This window comes from Camelina sativa, chromosome 15 (assembly GCF_000633955.1).
Source record: "Camelina sativa cultivar DH55 chromosome 15, Cs, whole genome shotgun sequence".
NCBI lineage: Eukaryota > Viridiplantae > Streptophyta > Magnoliopsida > Brassicales > Brassicaceae > Camelina > Camelina sativa.
The window spans coordinates 112,932-132,765 of record NC_025699.1 but is presented as its reverse complement, the minus strand read 5'-3'; the positions used below and the strand labels follow the sequence as shown (position 1 = coordinate 132,765).

Here is a 19,834-nt window from a genome sequence, read left to right as displayed (position 1 = left end):
TTGAAATTTCTTCTTTTATTTTCCCGTGTTTGAATGAAGGCTTTTAGCGACAAAAGCTGAGACTTATACACTCCCTGATCTAAGCCTAATGGTGGCCCAAAAGGCGGCCGGAGTCTCGGCTTCAGCGCCAGCAGGTTGGCAGAATCCGCAGGTGCAAACTCAATACGGAGGAGGTTATGGTGGAAGCCCATACCCATCATCTGATCCCAATGGGGCTTCACCTTCAGGCCATCCTCCTCCATACTATGGTTGAGATATTGTTTACTATATAAATTTGGGAGATTTTGCTGTCGACTAAAGACAGAACTGAGAGTGCTTCCGTGTTATTATGCTTCCAGTAAAAGTGTGATTTGTTCTTTTTGGTTAATAGACATAATTTAAGTGTGGGAAACGAAATAATAAATTGAAAAGCGCCATTATATTCAAAAATCATAAACAATGACTCGTATAAATGCATGCAGTATAGTTAGCGCATTAAGGTGTTAACATGCTTAGATTATCTTTCTTCTCTTGTTGTGCCGTTGGTAATATCTATCTCTTGAACTTTACAGTAGAGAAATTCAGTATAACAGTATGAATGGAAATAGCTACTGGACCTCTTTTATTATTAAAATGATAAAAAAGACAAATTTAAACACAACAACATACCAAGCTGTTTGATACGATAGAGAACACAAATGCAAGATTGTAGATATAGTTGCGGTGGAGGATTAGAAACCAAAGGATAGCTAAAACGACATAAAGCATGCATAAGAAGAAGTATACTGACGAGTGAGTGATTGTAACAGAGCGCACCGGCTTGACCACCAACTAACTTTGATCATCTGTTGAAGAAGAGAAGCAATCAATCTCCGTGTTTCTTAGCGGGTTCGACTTCGACTTCGAGGCGCATATGTCCTGGTAACCCATCTGTAGTTCTCCTTACTACGGTTGTGTAGTCGCGACAGTTGACACTGAAGCTTATGTGGAAGATGGCATTCATAGACTTGAGAATCGGAGACGACATCGGCTCATCATCATCATCTTGAGGCTTTACTTGGGTTTGCATCGGCTCATCATCATCATCATCATCATCATCATCATCTTGAGGCTTTACTTGGGTTTGCATAAGTATCTTCTTCAAGTGCATCTCCTCTGGCAGGAAAGAATGAGATTCAGCCTCGCAAACTTTGAAAAGTGCAAAGTGGGCATACAGAAGAAGCCAATCATTTTGATCAATGACCTCGTACGGAACCACGTAAAATCTCTGATCATCAGCTGCTTCTTCTGGTGGTCCCGACAAAAAGGTGGGCATAGGTCCTTTGTAAAACGCATCTACCCCATCATACCTGAAGTGGTCGAAAAATAAATATGGTTCTTCCGCTATCGCTACAAACAAAAAGGAGGTCAGCCAGGTCAGTAAAGAGAAACAAAATGTTTTTCTTTTGGTTAAATAAAATTAAAAAAAAAAAAAACCTGTTGTGGGTTTGATTCTGCAGCGTTGAATCATACAATCCAAAAGGGGGAAAAAAAGTCTTGAGACCAGAGTTTGCAGAGTGAGAGAAGACGGAGACGAAGCACCAGCAGCAGCAGCATCAACATCTTCAACCTCTACAGTAATATAGAAGGATACAGCATTCGGATGTCCGGTATTCAATTTTGGTATGCGAATGAACTTCAAGTTCCTATTGTGTTCAAAGTTGAACCAATGAACTCCCAACCGGCCGTAGAGAACCATTTCGGGAGGTGGTTCTTGTTCTTCCTCCTTTTCCCCAAAATAAAATGGTGAGATAAATCCCCAACGTGGGACACGAACGTCACGATCGATATCGAAAAACTAAATCCAATAAAAAAAAATAACAAATTACAATATAGCGGCGGGGGAGGACGGGGGAGGGGGAGGTAAGTAATAATTTTAGGGGTTGCCTACCTGAGACTCCTCGAGTTGGCGGTGGTACCTTTCGTCTAATGGCTGCCATTCTTCTTCTTCCACTTCTTCATCATAACGACGACGAAGGTGATCATCATAACAACTGCGTCAGAGATATCCGCTTGTTGAGTCGTTTTACAGCTTTTTCTTCAATCACTTTCTGATGATTACATACAACAACAAAGGAGGGAGAGTGTTGTTAGATTTTGGATAATCATCTTCTAATATCTAAGCCTCTCCCCGCGGCAATATTGGAAGATCAAATACAAAATTACAATCGCCATGGCCAAAAATAAAAAATAATACCTTGTCAGATGTGCATCCACCCACTACTTTATCATCGGAATCTAATCCCCGCAAAAAAGAGAACAATTCTTCCTTCGTTAGCTCTCCGCTAACCAACATCCGCTGCAGAGTATCCGCCATCTTCTGTCTTCTTTCGATCTAGGGATTTCTTCTTCTTTTTTAGGTCTTTTTCTCTTTTTAACTGCGGATATGTCGGTCACGACATATATAAATCAAGTGGTAATGGGCCCAGTTCCGGCCCGGACCATATGTATAGGGCTTCACACATTTTTGGCCCACCTACACTTACTAAAAAGGCCATCCCCTTCCGTTAAGATATTGTTTACTATAAAATTTGGGTTTTTTCTCTGTCGGTATTAAAGACAGAACTGGGAGTGCAAGGACATGCGAAACATTAACTGACTTGAGACTATATAATATAGGCTAGAGTGAAACTCTCTAGAAAAAAAAATGTATTTAAAATATAAGTGAGTGATGAATCTCATCATCATTATAACATACAAAACTGATTTGAAGGAAATAAAAGCTAAAGAGATTTATTTCTTTGATAAATCTTTGGCTTTCTTCTTAATCCGCTGAGCCAGAGTCGAGGAAGTCACTGCGTTTCCCGCTTGCTTCTTCTCCGATTCTTTGTTAATCATCTTCTGTTTTACAGACCTGTTCAGAATTGAGATTCTGTTTTAAAGTCTTAATGCGGTGCGGCTCATCATCATCCCAAGAAAGTTGAACTTTGCTCAATTGCAGCGCTCGGCTCTGAAAATCTAAACCTTCATAACCAGCAGGTGCCTGAATTTTTTATAACAACCAATAGATCAGAAGTAATCACCATGACACAAAAACTAATCCCAAGTAAAAAGGAAGTAGTGGTAACGCACCTCAGATGCAATATCACGAGGTGGATGTTTAAATTCCATGGAGTCGGGAATAAATCTAAGGTCGAGCTTGTTTGAGGATCTCTCAAACTCAATTCCATCACATGATTTGTACAAGTAATCTGCAGTAGCACTTGAAATCACATTCGGCAACAGCGAAATAATACCTGAAAAAGATAGCAATAGTGTATTAGCAAGTTTCAGTAATAGTCCCTCTTCCTAGCTCCACCACATATACCTTAGAGATAAGAGTAGCTTTGAACTTACTTTAATCTACTTAATTCGTAAACACGTAGCTTCTGGTTGATGACATCCTCATCTTCCTCCTCTTCATCTTCATCATCATCATCATCACCATCTCCATTCTTTTTGTCTCGTCCCGTGAATTTCCTCCTCTTTCATTCGCTGAAGTCCAAACTCAGATGGATAGACAGCCACAGACAAAATGCGTCCATCTTTTGGCAGAAAAGAATTCAAAACAACGTACAAGTCTTTGGCCTAAGTACCAAATAAAAGATATCAGCCAAAAGAACAACTGCAAAAACTAACAGAACACTAAACTCTAAACAACGGAAAGAAACAAACAATCTCTAATTTATCGAGCAAAAAGCTTTATCCTTTAGTAACCATTCCCACTCATTAGATTAGTTCCATAACCATAGCAAAGATACAAACACGAAAGAAGGCCAATTCGAAACAATACATCAAGGATGGAGAACACTTACAGAGACATGTTTCCAATCCATGTTAACGATAGCAAGTCTGGGAGTTTCTTCTGGGATAGTCGGTATGTTCTCTTCCTAGAAACCATCATCAACACCAAATTCTCAACATGAGAACATCATTCATTATTTATAAAACCAGAACATGAACAACAAGGCATCCCATGAATCAAAAAGTAGAGCAATTATACCTGAATTTCTGGTCCATCGTCTTCATAGATACCTTCATCGTCCTCATCGGTATCTTCTTCTTCTTCTTCTACCTCCTCCTCTGATACCTCTTCAGACTCAGCTTCCTCATCAGACTCAGCTTCATCATTAGACTCTTCATCCAAAGAAGCAAACTTTAGCTTTTTGTCAGTATCACTCTCTTCCTCTGATCCCGCCTCAGATTTTAAATCAGTCATCTCTTTCTCACTCTCATCCCCAGATTCCTCCTTCTCCTTCTTCTCCTTCTTCTTCTTCTTATCATCATTATCTTCTTCATCAAGTCGATAAAAATCACGAAGCAAATCGTTTCCTTTGCCAGCTTTTCTCCGTTTGCCACACTTATCGACGGGAGCATTAGCCGTGGTAAATCGCTTATCATATAACATAGGCTTGAATCGAGAGTCGACAGCTAATTTTGACTGACGCCTCGGCATACTACGGAATCTAGGATCCGTGTGCGCGGACGAGAACCTTGGGTCGTTAATCATCTGATTTCCTTCCTGTGCGACGACTTCACCACCACCGGATCCTTCACCCTTGCTTTACTTAGAGATTCTTGTCTTTCTTTTTAAGAATCTCTTTACTAAGATCTTCTAACCTTGTATTGAATGTTACCTCCATATCCTGGTCATTCTCCTCTTCCACGTCTTTATGAGAGTCAACATCTTCAGATTCAATTAAAGCTCGGTACTTATCTTTCCTCTTCTCCACTTTCTTCCGGTTAATACCTTGATTGCTGTCGTCTTCGTCGTCATCAGATTCACTCTCATCAGAAGCTAAAAAATCCTTCATCTCAAGATTTGCCAACTATGATGAGAAAACTGTATCAGAACGACATAAAGCATAAGAAGAAGTATTCTGACGAGTGATTGTAACAGAAACCAAAGGATAGCTAAAACGACATAAAGCATAAGAAGAAGTATTCTGACGAGTGAGTGATTGTAACAGAGCGCACCGGCTTGACCACCAACTACTTTGATCATCTCTTGAAGGAGAGAAGCAATCAATCTCCCTGTTTCTTAGCGGGTTTGACTTCGACTTCGAGGTGCATATGTCCTGGTATCCCATCTATAGTTCTCCTTACTACGGATGTGTAGTCGCGACAGTTGAATCTGAAGCTTATGTGGAAGATGGCATTCATAGACTTGAGAATCGGAGACGACATCGGCTCATCGGAGACGACATCCTGAGGCTTTACTTGGGTTTGCATAAGTATCTTCTTCAAGTGCATCTCCTCTGGCAGGAAAGAATGAGATTCAGCCTCGCAAACTTTGAAAAGTGCAAAGCGGGCATACAGACGAAGCCAATCATTTGTACGAATCTCCTCGTACGGAACCACGTAGAATCTCTGATCATAAGCTGCTTCTTCTGGCGGTCCCGACAAAAAGGTAGGCATACATTCTGTGTAAAACGCATCTACCCCATCAATGATGAAGTGGTCGAAAATTGAATGTGGTTCGGCTTCCACTACAAACAAAAAAGGAGGTCAGCCAGGTCAGTAAAGAGAAACAAAATGTCTTTCTTTCTTTCTTGTTTCAATTTGGTTAAAATAAAATAAAGAAAACCTGGTGTGGTGGGTTTGATTCTGCAGAGTTCAATCATAACTTCCAAATGGGGGAAAAAAAGTCTTCAACATCTATAGTGAGGTAGTAGGATGTAGAATACGGATGTCCGGTATTCAATTTTGGTATGCGAATGAACTTCAAGTTCCTATTGTGCTCAAAGTTGAACCAATGAACTCCCAACCGGCCGTAGAGAACCATTTCGGGAGGTGGTTCTTGTTCTTCCTCCTTTTCCCCAAAATAAAATGGTGAGATAAATCCCCAACGTGGGACACGAACGTCACGATCGATATCGAAAAACTAAATCCAATAAAAAAAAATAACAAATTACAATATAGCGGCGGGGGAGGACGGGGGAGGGGGAGGTAAGTAATAATTTTAGGGGTTGCCTACCTGAGACTCCTCGAGTTGGCGGTGGTACCTTTCGTAATCCGGATCCGATTCTTCTTCATCCGAATCCGATTCTTCTTCATAACGACGAAGAAGGTCGCTCTCCGGATCACGCATGGCCAACAACTGCTTCAGAGATTTCCTGTTGTCGATTCGTTTAACAGCTTTTTCCTCAATCACTTTCTGATAGATGCATACAACAAAAAGGAGGAGAGTGTGTGTGAGAAATTTGTTAGGTTTGCGATAATAATCTTCTAATATCTAAGCCTCTCCGCGCGGCAATATTGGATGATCAAATACAAAATTACAAACAAAAAAAAAGTAATACCTCAGATGTGCATCCATCGGAATCTAATACTTGCAAAATAGAGAGGCATTGTTCGTCCGTTAGCTTTCCGTTTTCCAACATCCGCCGCAGAGTCTCCGTTAGCTCTCCGCTTTCCAACATCCGCCGCAGAGTATCCGCCATCTTCTTCTTCTTCCGATCTAGGGATTTTTTTTTTTTTTCTCTTTTTAAGCGCGGATAGGTCCGGTCACTAGATATATAAACCAGTGGTAATGGGCCCAGTTCCGGCCCGGACCAGATGTATAGGGCCTTCACACATTTTTGGCCCACCTACAGTTATTAAAAAGGCCATCCTCAGATTGTTTACTATAAAATTTGGGATTTTATTTTTCATTTTTCTGTCGGTCTTAAAGAGTGCAAGGACAAGTGAAACTAACTTCAGACTATAATATAGTCTAGAGTGAAATTCTCTAGAAACCAGTGACAGAAAAAAAAATATTAGTGAGTGATGATCTCATCAATATAACAAACAAAATTGATTTGAAGGAAACAAAAGCAAAAGAGATTTTATTTCTTTGATAAATCTTTGGCTTTCTTCTTAATCCGCTGAGCCAAACTCGAGGAAGTCACTGCGTTTCCCGCTTGCTTCTTCTCGGATTCCTTGTTAATCATCTTCATCTTCAAAGATTTGACTGTAGAATTCAGCGAGTGTCTCTCTTTCTTAGACCCCATCATCGAATTCAACTCTTGTTCTTTCTCCTTTGGCGCTGTCTCTTTCACATCCTCGTCGCTTTTCGAAACTTCCTTACGCTTCGCAGCTATTTGCCTTGCATAAGTAGCACTCCTGCAACAACACCAACAACAAATCCCTCAAAATTTCATTAACTTCCGCAATTCACAACAAAAGATTACCACCAAAATTGGATTCATTGATCAATAATATTACCTCTTAAACTGTGGATCCGTAGGATCTAAGGCAAAAGCAGGAGATGTGAGTAGAGCTGAGAACCTCGGATCGTCAAGATCAGCAGCAGGTATCTTCTCTTCTGATATATCAGTTTTTCCTCTTTTACCTTTCCGTTTAATATTAAACCCTTTCGGTTCATTACCATCTCCTGCATTCTCATCAGCTAGTAACAACTCGAGCACCGCTCTGCTTCTTTCTTCCGCTGCTACTTCATCCTCTAAACCCTTCTTCTTCTTATTCGTCTTTCCTTCTTTCTTCTTCTTCTTAAGAGGAGGTTCTTCCATAAAGAAATCGTCATCACCATCATCATCTTTCACTGCCTTTCGATCAATGTAATCATCATCATCATCATCATTTTGATTATTCTTCCTGGCCCTCTTCTTTTCGCGTCTCTGCCTTAGAGATGACTCCCAGACCGATTCTGACTTCCTGTCTTTCTTTTTAAGAATCTCTTTACTAAGATCTTCTAACCCTGTATTGAATGTTACCTCCATATCCTGGTCATTCTCCTCCTCCACGTCTTTATCAGAATCTACACCTTCAGGTTCAATTAACGCTCGGTACTTATCTGTACTCTTCTCCACTTTCTTCCGGTTCATACCTTCATTGTTGTCCTCGTCGTCTTCGTCATCAGATTCACTCTCATCAGAAGCTAAAAATTCCTTCATCTCAAGATCTGCCAACTATGATTGACAAAACTGTATCAGAACACCAACACTACCACTAAAGGTCTTACATGCCGTCAAGTTTTAAGCAATTAATCCTAATTTACAGACCTGTTCAGAATTGAAATTCTGTTTTAAAGTCTTAATGCGGTGCGGCTCATCATCATCCCAAGAAAGTTGAACTTTGCTCAATTGCAGCGCTCGGCTCTGAAAATCTAAACCTTCATAACCAGCAGGTGCCTATATTTTTATAACAACCATTAGGTCAGAAGTATTCACCATGAAACAAGAAATAATCTCAAGTAAAAGGAAGAAGTGGTAACGCACCTCAGATGCAATATCACGAGGTGGATGTTTGAATTCCATGGAATCAGGTATAAATCTTAGGTCGAGCTTGTTTGAGGATCTCTCAAACTCAATTCCATCACATGATTTGTACAAGTAATCTGCAGTAGCACTTGAATCACATTCGGCAACAGCGAAATAATACCTGAAAAAGAGAGCAATAGTGTATTAGCAAGTTTCAGTAATAGTCCCTCTTCCTCCACCACATATACCTTAGAGATAAGAGTAGCTTTGAACTTACTTTAATCTACTTAATTCGTAAACACGTAGCTTCTGGTTGATGACGTGTTCATCTTCCTCCTCTTCATCATCATCATCATCATCATCATCGCCATCTTCTTTCTTTTTGTCTCCATCAATTAACGGCCCGTGAATTTCCTCCTCTTTCATTCGCTGAAGCCCAAACTCAGATGGATAGACAGCCACAGACAAAATGCGCCCATCTTTTGGCAGAAACGAATTCAAAACTACGTACAAGTCTTTGGCCTAATAAGTACCAAATATAAGATATCAGCCATTTGAACAACTGCAAAACTTACATAACACAAACTCTTGACAGTGCAAAAAAGCTTAATCCTTTAGTATCCATTCCCACTCTTGGTTTTAAATTTGGCAAAGCGCACCATGGCACAAAGGGTCCATCAATGAGCCATGCGCCATGGCGCACTAAGGCGCGCGCCTTTCGGATTTGTGGCGCTCCATTAACAGATTATCTACATATAGTTTTATCCTTCAAGCTTTGTTCATATATGGTGATTTATTAAAGAGAACTGGGAATTAAACATCTTCAAATTGGGAAACTATCGTTAGACTAAGAGGTAAGGGTCAAAACCTGTTCAATTTATATAAACTAAAGAATTGATTTGGTTTAATAAACACATTATAACACATTGTTTAACTTTAAAGCCAGTTTAAACTACCAAATCTCTTTAATTGAATCATGTTTTAACCAGCTCGGTTTGTCAAAATGGTTTATCCTATTGGATCTAGTTGTTCTCTTCCTAACAACCCTAAAATCACAAAGTTTTTTGTTGCAGGTTTTGAAGAGTTTTTGCATCAACCAATGATGCGATCGCCATGATTGCCTCGCGCATCGACGAGGCTCACATATGGCGCGCGCATCATAGATCTCGCCACGCATCCAAGTTTGGTTGCCCTTTTCTTCATAACTTACTGCGCCATGCGCAATTGCGCGCCACAGGCGCGCTATTTAAAACCAAGTTCCCACTCATTAGATTAGTTACACAACCATAGCAAAGATACAGACACGAAAGAAAGGCCAATTTGAAACAATACATAAAGGATGGAGAACACTTACAGAGACATGTTTCCAATCCATGTTAACGATAGCAAGTCTGGGAGTTTCTTCTGGGATAGTCGGTATGTTCTCTTCCTAGAAACCATCATCAACACCAAATTCGCAACATGAGAACATCATTCATTATTTTATAAAACCAGAACATGAACAATAACGTTGAGCAATTATACCGGAATCTCTGGTCCATCGTCTTCATAGATACCTTCATCGTCCTCATCGGTATCTTCTTCTTCTTCCTCCTCCTCCTCTGATACCTCTTCAGACTCAGCTTCCTCATCAGACTCATCTTCATCATTAGACTCTTCATCCAAAGACGCTACCTTTAGCTTCTTGTCAGTATCACTCCCTTTCTCTGATTCCGCCTCAGATTTCAGATCAGTCATCTCATTCTCACTCTCATCCCCAGATTCCTCCTTCTTCTTCTTAGCATCATCATTATCTTCTTCATCAAGTCGATAAAAATCACGAAGCAAATCGTTTCCTTTGCCAGCTTTTCTCCGCTTGCCACGCTTATCGACGGGAGCATTAGCCGTGGTAAATCGCTTATCAGAGAACATAGGCTTGAATCGAGAGTCAATAGCGACTTTTGACTGACGCCTCGGCATACTACGGAATCTAGGATCCGTGTGCGCCGACGAGAACCTTGGATCGTTAATCATCTGATTACCTTCCTCTGCGACGACTCCTCCTCCACCACCGGATCCTTCACCCTTGCTTTGCTTTTTCTTCTTATTCGAACCCATCTTCTTCTTCTTTAGATATGATTCTCAAAATGAACAACAGCGGTGAGCTTTTTAGGGTTTTAGGGAAAGTGGCTGTCTAACGAGGTAGTAGAGAATCAAAATCAAAGTTAGGGTTTTTATTATTACTCTGCTTTGGGCTCAAAATATAAAAAATACGTTTTTTTTTATTTTTAAAGAAATAATGATGACGTCATGTGAAATCAGACATAAGAAGAGGTGTTGTAGTAAGGGTTATCTAAAGAGAAACGCGTGTCAGTCACTCTTGGCTACGAATATACGATTGATTCCCCTTTCCGATTAGATTTGGACCCTCTAAACCAAAAAAGAGATTAACTTTGAATTCATCATGACGACGAAGACGACGATTCAATTTCTCTGTAGACGTTGAATTTATTGTTGTTGTAGCTTCTTGAAAACTCTTCTCATCCTTTTTCCGATTCGATTTTGTTTCCGATTAGGTTTTTACAGGCTTTGCTACCAAAAAAATCTGATTTTTATTTTTTTTACTTGCTTGATTGATCTGATCGAAACAGAGCTTCTTCTAATAGTCAGTTTGATCAGGTGAATTCTCTCTACGTTTGCTCGATCTGATTATTGGGTTTGATCGTTGGATCGAGAATTGGGATTCAGATCGAGTTTCATAGATCGATTCTGATCCCAATCCTTAGAGAAGAAAACAAAAAAAGAATCCAACTTTGAAGATTTGAATCGGTTGGGTAACTTTTATCTCTCTCGAGGGGATTCGAGTGAGTGAGATGGTATATTTCCATAGCTCAATCTCGGTCTGCAATTCCGTCGACCAATCTCCAACAACAACATTGATCATGTCCAACTCTCTTCACTCCTCCTCTAAGCCGACAAGAACCACTCGCAAATCCCACACTTCTTCTCCAACCTGTTCCAACTTCCCTGTCTGCGACAGATCTCAGTCCGCTGCTATCGATGTCGTGATCCTTATCGCCGTGATCACCGCCTGCGGGTTCCTCTTCTTCCCTTACGTCAAGCTCATCACCCTCAAGTCTATTGAGTTCTTTTCAGATCTCTCTGTTTTAGTCAAAGAAGAGATTTTGCAGAACCCTATTGTCTATGGTTCATTAGCTTTGAGCATCTTCTGTGCTGCACTCTCCACTTGGCTTGTTATACTCTTGTGTACTATGCAGCGTTGTGGGAAACCCAATTGTAAAGGGCTTAGGAAAGCTGTTGAGTTTGATATTCAGCTTGAGACTGAGGAATGTATCAAGAGTTCCAACAACAACAACAGTGCCGGTAAGAGAGGGATGTTTGAGCTGCCTCGTGTCCATCACCGTGAATTGGAAGCCGAGCTCAAGAAGATGGCACCGCCTAATGGGAGAGCTGTCCTCGTTTTTAGAGCCAGGTGTGGTTGTTCTGTAAGGAGATTAGTGGTTTCTGGACCAAAGAAGCAGCAGAGGAAGATCAAGAAATGAAAAACAGAGAAAGTTATACAAGGTTTATTCAGTCTTTTGGAAATGAGATTTGATCGTTTACTCTTTTCTTCGGTTAGCTTTTACTCTCATACACACACTTTTTTTACAAGAACTGATAAATATGTTATAGTCTGTGTTTAAATAAAGTACAATGGGAACAAGCATTGTAAGGATATTGTTGGAAACTGGTCATAGTAAAGAACATTTTGGTTATACTCTCTGCTTTTCATTTGTGCTTGCTTAGTTTCGCCTTCGAGATCGGGGCCTATGGAAACAGGGATTGATGTTGTATTAGGTCTGATCTGGTTAGGTTGAAACTTGAAGCTTTTATGCAGGGTTACATAAAAGATGTTACTAACATTGATGAACATCATGTGTGTTTCTGTGTCTGTTAGTTCGTTATGTTCTCCATATGTGTTCTGTGATGGAGCTTGAGAAGTGATGAGCTTTCTATGTGGATTTGATAAAAAGTTACAAAATCATGTCACTAGTTCCATTTGTCTGCCGTAGGTTAACAATTAGAACTATGGAGGGTCAAGTTGGCTCTTTTAATTAAAAATTTTATTATATAGCCAATACATGGCCTTAGAGGTTTAGTTTAACACTAAAACGGATATTTTTCTGTTACATATTGAATTAGTATACTTCAAATCCGAATATTGCCAACATGTTTAAAAGTTCAAAACCAAACAAAACTTGAATCAATTAATAAGAAAGAACATTCAAGATAACAAAATTGACCCTTTACCAACTTAATTTATTAATGATCATGCTGAGGGATAAAAATTCCAACAAGGCTCTTTCGCAGCAGCTTCTTCTCGTCTTTATAAACACACTCTCCTCTTTTGAGTCCCTTTCCCTTCCCCTCTCTCTTTCTCTCTGCCTCTCTGTGAAATTTTGATGGCTATACTCTCAACATGTTGGCTAATTATAGAATCCATAGTGATTCGAGATGGTTTCTTGAGATCGTCTTATCTGAAACTATACATGCACCCTGTTGTTCTGTTTCTTTGTCAACTTCTTATATGGCTCTATCTCTTCTTTTTATGGCTTCTCCCATGTTTTCAAACGTTATACAACGCCTTTTCATCGGTCTTGGTCACGTTCTCTAAGCTATTTACTAGTTTTCTCCGAGTCATTATGGTTAGAAGGGAGGCTACATGTACTATTGAGTCTAGGAAAGAGATCAAAAATACCCTTAATAACTTGGAACTTTCTAGAAGTATTCATAATCCGATTCCTGCCTTTAGCTTTTCTTTTAAATATCAAGTGGACACTCAATTAAAAGTTCTTTTAGCTCAGCGAGAAGGCAAGATTCTTGAAGAAGATGATGATGAAGACGATTTTTTCTACGAATTTGATCGAGAAGATGTTGTTGAGCTTCCTGAAACGGAAGGGGAGGAGGAAGAGGTACAAGACATTGTTGATGCTATTAACATGGAGAAGAATCTTGAGTTCGAAATCCAGACGACTATGCCACTAGATCAAGAAGATGAATATTCTATAACCAGTGATGAAGAAGAAGAAGATATCATTAACTCAGACGTGGAGAATGATGATCTATCTTCTCTAGCAGCTAGCGATAGAGATCATCCCTCGCCTTCATCTACTGCAAGCTTGGATTCAGCGTGCCAAGATTCAGTTGTGATAGAGAATCAAACACATCGAGTTGTTGAAGATGATGAAACTGATCAAGTATACAAGAAGTACTGCGAAAGAATGAGATGGTATGACATACTCAGCCGCGATAGAACCTATGGACTAAGTAAGTCTATTTTTATTTTTACTGTCTTTATAAGTTATAACTGGGGGAGACACCGAATAAGTCTAAACTAGAATCTCAGGACCTACACAACAGTCGATTTGTCATTTTTACAGCATTCTCAAGACTAACAATAATTGAAACCAAAGTCTTTTTAATATACTATAGTTTACCAACCAGTACTATAACATAATTTTGATGTTTAATATTCATTTTTACCATTCCTAGGTGTGATCACGAACCAAATGACGGCAAGTAGTTTGCGCTCATGGGGGGAAACGGCAGAGAAGAGGCTAAAACAAAGCATAGAGAAGGACCTTGAGCTAGTTTATGTTGCTCAGTCTTGCTTATCATGGGAAGCTCTTCAGCATCAGTACATTACAGTGAGAAATAGTTCGAAACCCGCTGATTCGAGAGGTGAGTTACATGACGTTATCTCTAGAGAGTTCCAAAACTTTCAGGTCTTGTTAGAGAGGTTCTTGGAAGATGAAAGGTGCCAAGGAAAAAGAGTCTTGAGCTTTGTTCAAAGGAGATTTGAGTTGATGAGCTTCTTTCAAGTCCCTCGACTCTCAGGTAATTAATTACTTTATTCAATTGTCACATATATTATATATTAAATAATACCTAGATTTTTCAAATACTTTTCTTGGTGTGTGGGTTACATCGAGTATAAATTGAGAGTTCATATAATAGTTTTTAATTACGTTGGTTGGAATCGTAGGAACAAAAATCTACTTTTTTTTTTTTAGCAACAACGATTAGTTATGAATCTTGCTTTTTCTTATAAAATTATAAAGATGTGATCATAAGATGAGCTTTAACAGACTTCTTGACTAAATTCTAAAATCACTATCAAGATTCATCACTCTACTCCTTAAGAAAACATTTTAAAACTCCAAACATATCATTTTAGATACGACTAATCTATGGATTAATTTTTTAAAATAAATTACGTGAATAAAATACCTTATAATTTGGAATTCTAATTTGTATTTCTAAAGAAATAGTCTAGTTTTGGTCTCTAACAGGTTATGTGTCGACAGAATCTTTCGACGTAAATTGGTGGATAAGTCACACAACTCACAAGTCACAAGAACACTCCTTATCTTACTTAGATGACTTGTGTGACTTGTGATAAGTTATCTACCAATGAATATTAATCAAGTAAACTCTTAAAAATTGTCAACTCTACATGTTGACCAAGAAAAAGATGTGCTTACGAAACTCCAAAAAAAAAATAGAAATTTCAAATGTTGAGGGTTAGCATGATTCATCCATTTTTAGATTCGTATAATTTCCACATGATAATTCTTTTTGGGGTCAAAATCTCTTCATTCTAGATTCTTTTTCCATATAGAATTATCTAAGTTTTGTTTTGAACTCATAATTTCCTTATCTTTATCTTATNGGTCAAACTGTTGAACTGTATCTCTCAACCCTCCCACAGCATGGACCACCGGAATGGTTCCATAGTTCATTGCGNGGATATAATAGAGAGGGACCTCATGAAGGAGAAGAAGAAAGACAGGACACACAAGTGTTGAAAGCAATAGAGAGATGTATTGAAGTCTTCTATGACTTTGTGAATGTAGACATCAAAAAACCTTTGATGTGGGAAAGACTTAAGATCTCTTTGACTAATTCTCCTCTTATGGAATTGGAAGATCCTAGAGACTTTAAGCTCTTTCTTGACCTTAAAAATTCACACCAAAAGGTTAATTTACTTTTATTAACAATTTAAGACTTTTCATTTTCCCTTGGGTTTTTAGTCTTTATACATCTTAATGTTTTTTTATTTGTGAAGAAGGAACAATTGTTGAAGGAGATCCAAGGGAACAAGAAGAAAATTTGGTTCAAGAAGAAATCTTCCAACATGGAAGAAGATAAGATTGAGAAAGATGAACATTTTATGTTAGTGAGGTTCATAATGATAGATTTAAAGCTAGTGTCTAGGGTTTTACACATGTCTTTAGTCTCATCTTCTCACCTCAAGTGGTGTCAACACAAGCTCAACAACATTCACTTCAACGGTGACAAGATTTCTAGAACTTTCTCTCCTATTTTATTCCCATCTTCTTGATTTCTTTAAGTTAGGGTTTTCACCATATGTAATTATCAATCTACTTTGTGAAGTATATCTATCACTTTAGAATTACTATAGAGAGAGAGCAACAAAGATTAACAAGCTTGATCCTTAGACCACAAGGAGCTTAATGGCATGAGAATTTGCCGAGCTCCAATGTAGTTTTATCACCAAATCTACACAACTAAGCTTCTTAACAACTCCAAAAACAGGTTCTTTATAGACAGTAAAAAAAAAGGAACATTTATTAACTCACCATTGATATTTAGCAGCAACAAGAACTTCTTCGTACTTCTCTGCAGCATTATCCCAACTCAAATCTTGTGTCATTCCTCTTCTCTGAAGCCCTTCCCAACTCTGTTTATACTCTCTATACGTCAACAAACAGTTTCCTAAGGCATGTATCAGCTTACCTGCTTCTGCACTATCAAATGTCCAACCAAGACCAGTTTCACTATACGGGTCAAACTGTTGAACTGTATCTCTCAACCCTCCCACAGCATGGACCACCGGAATGGTTCCATAGTTCATTGCGTAAAGCTGGTTAAGACCGCATGGTTCGAATCTCGAAGGCATCAGCAATATGTCTGCACCAGCTGTTATTCTGTGTGCTGTCTTAACCGAGAACCCAACCCATCCCCGTGCTTTATCTCGGTATTGATGCTCCATTTGTCTGAGGACCTCTTCAAGATCCGGTCGCCCTGTGCCTAACATAACCAGCTGAACATCCTGACTCATCATCCATGGAACTGCCTCAGCTATCAAATCAACACCTTTCTGGTGATCCAATCTTCCAATAAAACCGATCAGCGGAACATCAGGTCGAATAGGCAAACCAAGCTCTCTCTGTAATGCAGCTTTACATTGAGGTTTACCAATTCCAAGTGTCTCCACGGAATAGTTGGTATAATCATCAGAGTGCAAGTGAGTATCAAATTCAGGGTTCCATTCTTTTGTATCTATACCGTTCACAATTCCTCTAAACTTCCAGTCGTTTTCATTAATGATGTTATGCAGACCCCAACCACCTTCTAAGGTCTTAACCTCCCAGGAATATCCATGGCTAACAGTGAGAACTCTATCGGCAGCTTTTAGACCAGCAGCAAAAATGTTGAAATGCTCACCTCCTACAGGGTCATATAACTTGAAGGTATCCAAGTAATGCCCCGGTAAATCCACGCATGAGAAATCATCTACCGGTCCCCGACCCTAGTTTGCCACCATTATGGTTAATGCACAGATCTCTGGATATAATAAGCATGAAATCAGTCACTTCTTGGAATGAAGATACTAACCTGATGAGCAATGTTATGGATTACAAGAACAGATCGTGTGTATTTCATTATTCCGTGATCTCGGTAATAGGCTTTCAGGTAAACTGGTAGTAACGCAGTGTGCCAATCATTTGCTATAAAAGCCAAATTTCCATCTCCATAACACACACCTCCACAAGGAACATACCACGGAACCTGAATTTTTTTTTCAAGAACCCGAAACTGGTATAAGAAGGCGGCAAAATATCGATCTCCTGTTCAAAATCTTAGAGCAGAGGTTTACCTCAACAGCAGCCTTGCAAAATAAAACCATTCGCTTCAAGATATCCTGGATTCAGATATACCAAACTTAGTACTTGTAGGCTGAATTTGGTAAAGAAGAGGGAGAATAAGACAGAAGTCTTACAAGTCGGTTTCCACCGTAAATGTTATTACTCAGATGCCGGAAGACAGGGCTGTCAATGAAAACAAAATCAACACCATCTATATATGCGTGGAAGTACATTACTTCCATGTCCTGCAGTAAAGTGTGCTCCACTTCAGTTTTCTCTACCACGTCTACTCTTTGTTAAGGAATTTAAATGAAAAGGAAAGAAAAATTCCAATCTTGATACATTAACAGCTTTTATACCTGCCCGGCCACCTTATATCTCTTCCGTACCCCTAAATCTTTGGCTTCGGCATACTCTGCATACCGAGGAACCACAACCTAGCAAGAAAAAATAAAGAAGATGATTAACTTAACTAATTTGAGTTTCGATGTCCACGATCAAACAGAGAGCTTTGATGACACCAAAAAAGGCACTCTTTGATCAATATTACCATAACCCTATGTCCACGCCGAGCCAAAGCTTTTGGCAAAGCACCAGCTACATCTCCAAGGCCACCTATAAAATTTCTCACAGTGTTCAGTTCGTGTACTCCAAGAGAAGCCTACTTATGCATGAGTAAAACAAAACCCGCACAATCGATCAAAGGTAAACAAAAATGAAATAATTACCTGTTTTTGAAAATGGAGCACACTCTGCGGCTACCAATATAACATTCATGACATTTGCTCCAGCTAGTGGAGGCGGCATCTCTTCGTCCTTCCCAGGTTCATTAGTGTCGCTACTAGTTTCTACATGTGTCTTATCCTCTCTTTCTTCCATGTACTCCTCGGTCTCTATACTTGATGTTTCAGGTGCTTTAGTCAGGTAAGAGGGTAGTGGGTCTGCCCAAAATGCACCAGCGCGAGAATTACTCGGCTTTCCAGGAGAAGCTACGGGATCAGAAGTCTTCTCAGAAGAGGTAATAGTAGAAGAGGGTTTATAAGGAGGATCTAGACTAGAGGCTACTACACTAGACCAAGGTTTCCCATTAGTGGCTACACTGGATGGTTTCTCAGGAGAGGTTACAGGGGAAGAAGATCTAACAGGCACTGAGCTTTGTTTGCTTTTCTTCAGGGATTCAGTACTACTGGGAGATAAAGTATTAGGTTCTGATTCTTTGTTCAAAGATGACTTGCCATAACTGCTTGCGCTGACACTACCGTTTGCGTCTCCATCCATCTTATCTTTCATAGTAGTATCAGCATTTGCATTCACAGAAGAACCATAACCTTTCCCATCATCCAAGTTAGGTGTGCTCTCTTTTATAGATGAGACCAGCTTCCTCCTTTCAGCAATCTGAAGAGTAACATGACAGATAAAGTGAAAGAACATAAGACACTAATTTCAAACAACAATTCAATAAATCTAATCCTAAAACAGCCTCCATAGAATTAAGCATCACAAACACCATTATATTGACACATTCTCACTTACATCTCATAGTTTTGGACAAAAAAAAGGACCTTTTATACTCTAAGTTTCTAAAGATCTCCAGAAAGCAATTGAGTGACCTAATCCTGACATTGAATCATTGCCAAAAGGCTAAAAAGGGTACCTTTACTATAGACCCAAGAAATCAAATGTAAATTTTGGAGAGCAGAGTAAAAAAGGATGGATCTAGTAAACCTGCTGAAGAAGGTTCCTTTGCATAGCAAGAACCTTCTTGCTCTTCTCAATGGTAGCCTGAAGCGCATCCTCTGGCTCATCTCCACTGGTAGGTTCAGAAGAATCAGAGCTGCTAGTAGCCTCAACGCGCCTCACACACTTCCATCGATGTCTAAGAACGAAGCTCCGACCACGAAAGGACAGCGACCCATCAGGGTAAGAAACTCGGAGGAGACCCGAATTCCTCAGCGTAGAAGAAGAAGAAGAAGAAGAAGAAGTGACTCGACGGTGAGTCTTGATTTGACACAGAAGAGGAAAAGAGCTCTCGGCAACTGATGCCATTAAACTTCGATTGATTCAACCAATTCAAGAAAAAAAAAAGTTTCTTTTTTTTTTTGGTTATTAAGTAATGAGAAGATGGATCACACACAAACTCGGACAAGTTTCATCAACGAAATCGGACAGACCTAATTGAGAAGAACCGAACTCAGATGATCTAAAAGACAAAGGCTTTTTCTTTTGTCAGCGAGAAAAAAATAAAAACGAGTGCTTTGAGAGTGTAGTTGCGACGGCTGTGTTGTTGTTGTTGTTGTTGTTGTGGATTATATAAATCGAGAGAAAGAGAGAGGAATCAAACAAAAACAAAACAGAGTCGTGTGAGAGAGATTTGCACAACAATGGGGCCACAATGATCTTTCACCATATACAACAACAAATACTCTCAAATACCATTCGCGTGATTCATGAGCCTTAATTAATACTACTATGCAATTTTTATATTTCTTTCTGTATCTATTTGTTGTTGGGGATGGATCCATCTATCTCCACATACGTAGTTTTAGTTAGGCCTCGAGAGTTTCCCAAGAATAAATCGTAATCGTCCAAACAAAAAATACAGATATCAAGAAGACTCTTAGCACCGTCCAATTCTTTTGACCATTCCTTTCAATTTTTTTTTACATTTTAAACATGCACAAATTGATTTCATTAATTATATAT

At 39.3% G+C, this 19,834-nt stretch overlaps 7 protein-coding genes and 1 pseudogene across 8 annotated transcripts; 2 read left to right on the top strand and 6 right to left on the bottom strand.

The window, feature by feature from the left end:
* LOC104744247 (UPF0725 protein At3g44770) lies at window positions 575–2,358 on the bottom strand. Its single transcript, XM_010465267.2, has 4 exons — window positions 2,216–2,358; window positions 1,910–2,069; window positions 1,456–1,816; window positions 575–1,368 (listed from the first exon to the last, which is right to left on the bottom strand). The coding sequence occupies exons 3-4, from the start codon at window positions 1,715–1,717 to the stop codon at window positions 845–847; spliced, it is 786 nt and encodes a 261-aa protein (XP_010463569.1). The 5' UTR covers window positions 1,718–1,816; window positions 1,910–2,069; window positions 2,216–2,358; the 3' UTR covers window positions 575–844.
* On the bottom strand, window positions 2,635–4,561 carry LOC104747953 (annotated as a pseudogene).
* Window positions 4,523–5,204, bottom strand: LOC109125239. The gene is made up of 2 exons (XM_019237127.1): window positions 4,949–5,204; window positions 4,523–4,826 (listed from the first exon to the last, which is right to left on the bottom strand). Exons 1-2 carry the CDS (start codon window positions 5,000–5,002, stop codon window positions 4,566–4,568), a joined length of 315 nt encoding a protein of 104 aa, XP_019092672.1. The 5' UTR covers window positions 5,003–5,204; the 3' UTR covers window positions 4,523–4,565.
* Window positions 5,219–6,472, bottom strand: LOC104747952 (UPF0725 protein At3g44770-like). The gene is made up of 4 exons (XM_019237126.1): window positions 6,300–6,472; window positions 5,975–6,154; window positions 5,585–5,881; window positions 5,219–5,486 (listed from the first exon to the last, which is right to left on the bottom strand). The coding sequence occupies exons 1-3, from the start codon at window positions 6,438–6,440 to the stop codon at window positions 5,618–5,620; spliced, it is 585 nt and encodes a 194-aa protein (XP_019092671.1). The 5' UTR covers window positions 6,441–6,472; the 3' UTR covers window positions 5,219–5,486; window positions 5,585–5,617.
* On the bottom strand, window positions 6,679–10,419 carry LOC104744246 (pre-rRNA-processing protein esf1-like). Its single transcript, XM_010465266.2, has 7 exons — window positions 9,723–10,419; window positions 9,553–9,627; window positions 8,476–8,720; window positions 8,217–8,379; window positions 8,001–8,129; window positions 7,204–7,907; window positions 6,679–7,101 (listed from the first exon to the last, which is right to left on the bottom strand). Exons 1-7 carry the CDS (start codon window positions 10,293–10,295, stop codon window positions 6,825–6,827), a joined length of 2,166 nt encoding a protein of 721 aa, XP_010463568.1. The 5' UTR covers window positions 10,296–10,419; the 3' UTR covers window positions 6,679–6,824.
* LOC104744245 (uncharacterized protein At5g19025-like) lies at window positions 10,527–11,955 on the top strand. The gene has a single exon (XM_010465265.2). It carries the CDS (start codon window positions 11,051–11,053, stop codon window positions 11,738–11,740), a length of 690 nt encoding a protein of 229 aa, XP_010463567.1. The 5' UTR covers window positions 10,527–11,050; the 3' UTR covers window positions 11,741–11,955.
* Window positions 12,566–15,657, top strand: LOC104744243. Of its 2 annotated transcripts, none has more exons than XM_010465263.2 (4): window positions 12,566–13,505; window positions 13,731–14,074; window positions 14,986–15,216; window positions 15,310–15,657. In XM_010465263.2, exons 1-4 carry the CDS (start codon window positions 12,641–12,643, stop codon window positions 15,580–15,582), a joined length of 1,713 nt encoding a protein of 570 aa, XP_010463565.1. In that variant the 5' UTR covers window positions 12,566–12,640; the 3' UTR covers window positions 15,583–15,657. The 2 variants fall into 2 exon arrangements, with proteins under 2 accessions (XP_010463565.1, XP_010463564.1); XM_010465262.2 differs by having other exon boundaries at window positions 12,567–13,505; window positions 15,307–15,657.
* Window positions 15,642–19,556, bottom strand: LOC104744244 (starch synthase 2, chloroplastic/amyloplastic). The gene is made up of 8 exons (XM_010465264.2): window positions 18,857–19,556; window positions 17,860–18,526; window positions 17,682–17,746; window positions 17,491–17,568; window positions 17,266–17,376; window positions 17,143–17,187; window positions 16,881–17,054; window positions 15,642–16,794 (listed from the first exon to the last, which is right to left on the bottom strand). The coding sequence occupies exons 1-8, from the start codon at window positions 19,175–19,177 to the stop codon at window positions 15,838–15,840; spliced, it is 2,418 nt and encodes an 805-aa protein (XP_010463566.1). The 5' UTR covers window positions 19,178–19,556; the 3' UTR covers window positions 15,642–15,837.

Coding starts and splice junctions, on each gene's coding strand:
- LOC104744245 (XM_010465265.2), top strand. CDS start 11,051: ATGGTATATTTCCATAGCTCAATCTCGGTCTGCAATTCCGTCGACCAA.
- LOC104744243 (XM_010465262.2), top strand. CDS start 12,641: ATGGCTATACTCTCAACATGTTGGCTAATTATAGAATCCATAGTGATT. Junction 13,506..13,730: donor CGATAGAACCTATGGACTAA/GTAAGTCTATTT, acceptor TACCATTCCTAG/GTGTGATCACGAACCAAATG. Junction 15,217..15,306: donor TTAAAAATTCACACCAAAAG/GTTAATTTACTT, acceptor TTATTTGTGAAG/AAGGAACAATTGTTGAAGGA.
- LOC104744246 (XM_010465266.2), bottom strand. CDS start 10,295: ATGGGTTCGAATAAGAAGAAAAAGCAAAGCAAGGGTGAAGGATCCGGT. Junction 8,721..9,552: donor TGGATTGGAAACATGTCTCT/GTAAGTGTTCTC, acceptor GGTACTTATTAG/GCCAAAGACTTGTACGTAGT. Junction 7,102..7,203: donor ACGGATCCACAGTTTAAGAG/GTAATATTATTG, acceptor GTGTTGTTGCAG/GAGTGCTACTTATGCAAGGC.
- LOC104744244 (XM_010465264.2), bottom strand. CDS start 19,177: ATGGCATCAGTTGCCGAGAGCTCTTTTCCTCTTCTGTGTCAAATCAAG. Junction 17,188..17,265: donor TTTACGGTGGAAACCGACTT/GTAAGACTTCTG, acceptor ATCTGAATCCAG/GATATCTTGAAGCGAATGGT. Junction 16,795..16,880: donor TCCATAACATTGCTCATCAG/GTTAGTATCTTC, acceptor GTGGCAAACTAG/GGTCGGGGACCGGTAGATGA.
- LOC109125239 (XM_019237127.1), bottom strand. CDS start 5,002: ATGATCAAAGTAGTTGGTGGTCAAGCCGGTGCGCTCTGTTACAATCAC. Junction 4,827..4,948: donor TCTGTTACAATCACTCACTC/GTCAGAATACTT, acceptor TTCTCATCATAG/TTGGCAAATCTTGAGATGAA.
- LOC104744247 (XM_010465267.2), bottom strand. CDS start 1,717: ATGGTTCTCTACGGCCGGTTGGGAGTTCATTGGTTCAACTTTGAACAC. Junction 1,369..1,455: donor CAGAATCAAACCCACAACAG/GTTTTTTTTTTT, acceptor TTTTGTTTGTAG/CGATAGCGGAAGAACCATAT.
- LOC104747952 (XM_019237126.1), bottom strand. CDS start 6,440: ATGGCGGATACTCTGCGGCGGATGTTGGAAAGCGGAGAGCTAACGGAG. Junction 6,155..6,299: donor CCGATGGATGCACATCTGAG/GTATTACTTTTT, acceptor TGCATCTATCAG/AAAGTGATTGAGGAAAAAGC. Junction 5,882..5,974: donor GCCAACTCGAGGAGTCTCAG/GTAGGCAACCCC, acceptor TATTGGATTTAG/TTTTTCGATATCGATCGTGA.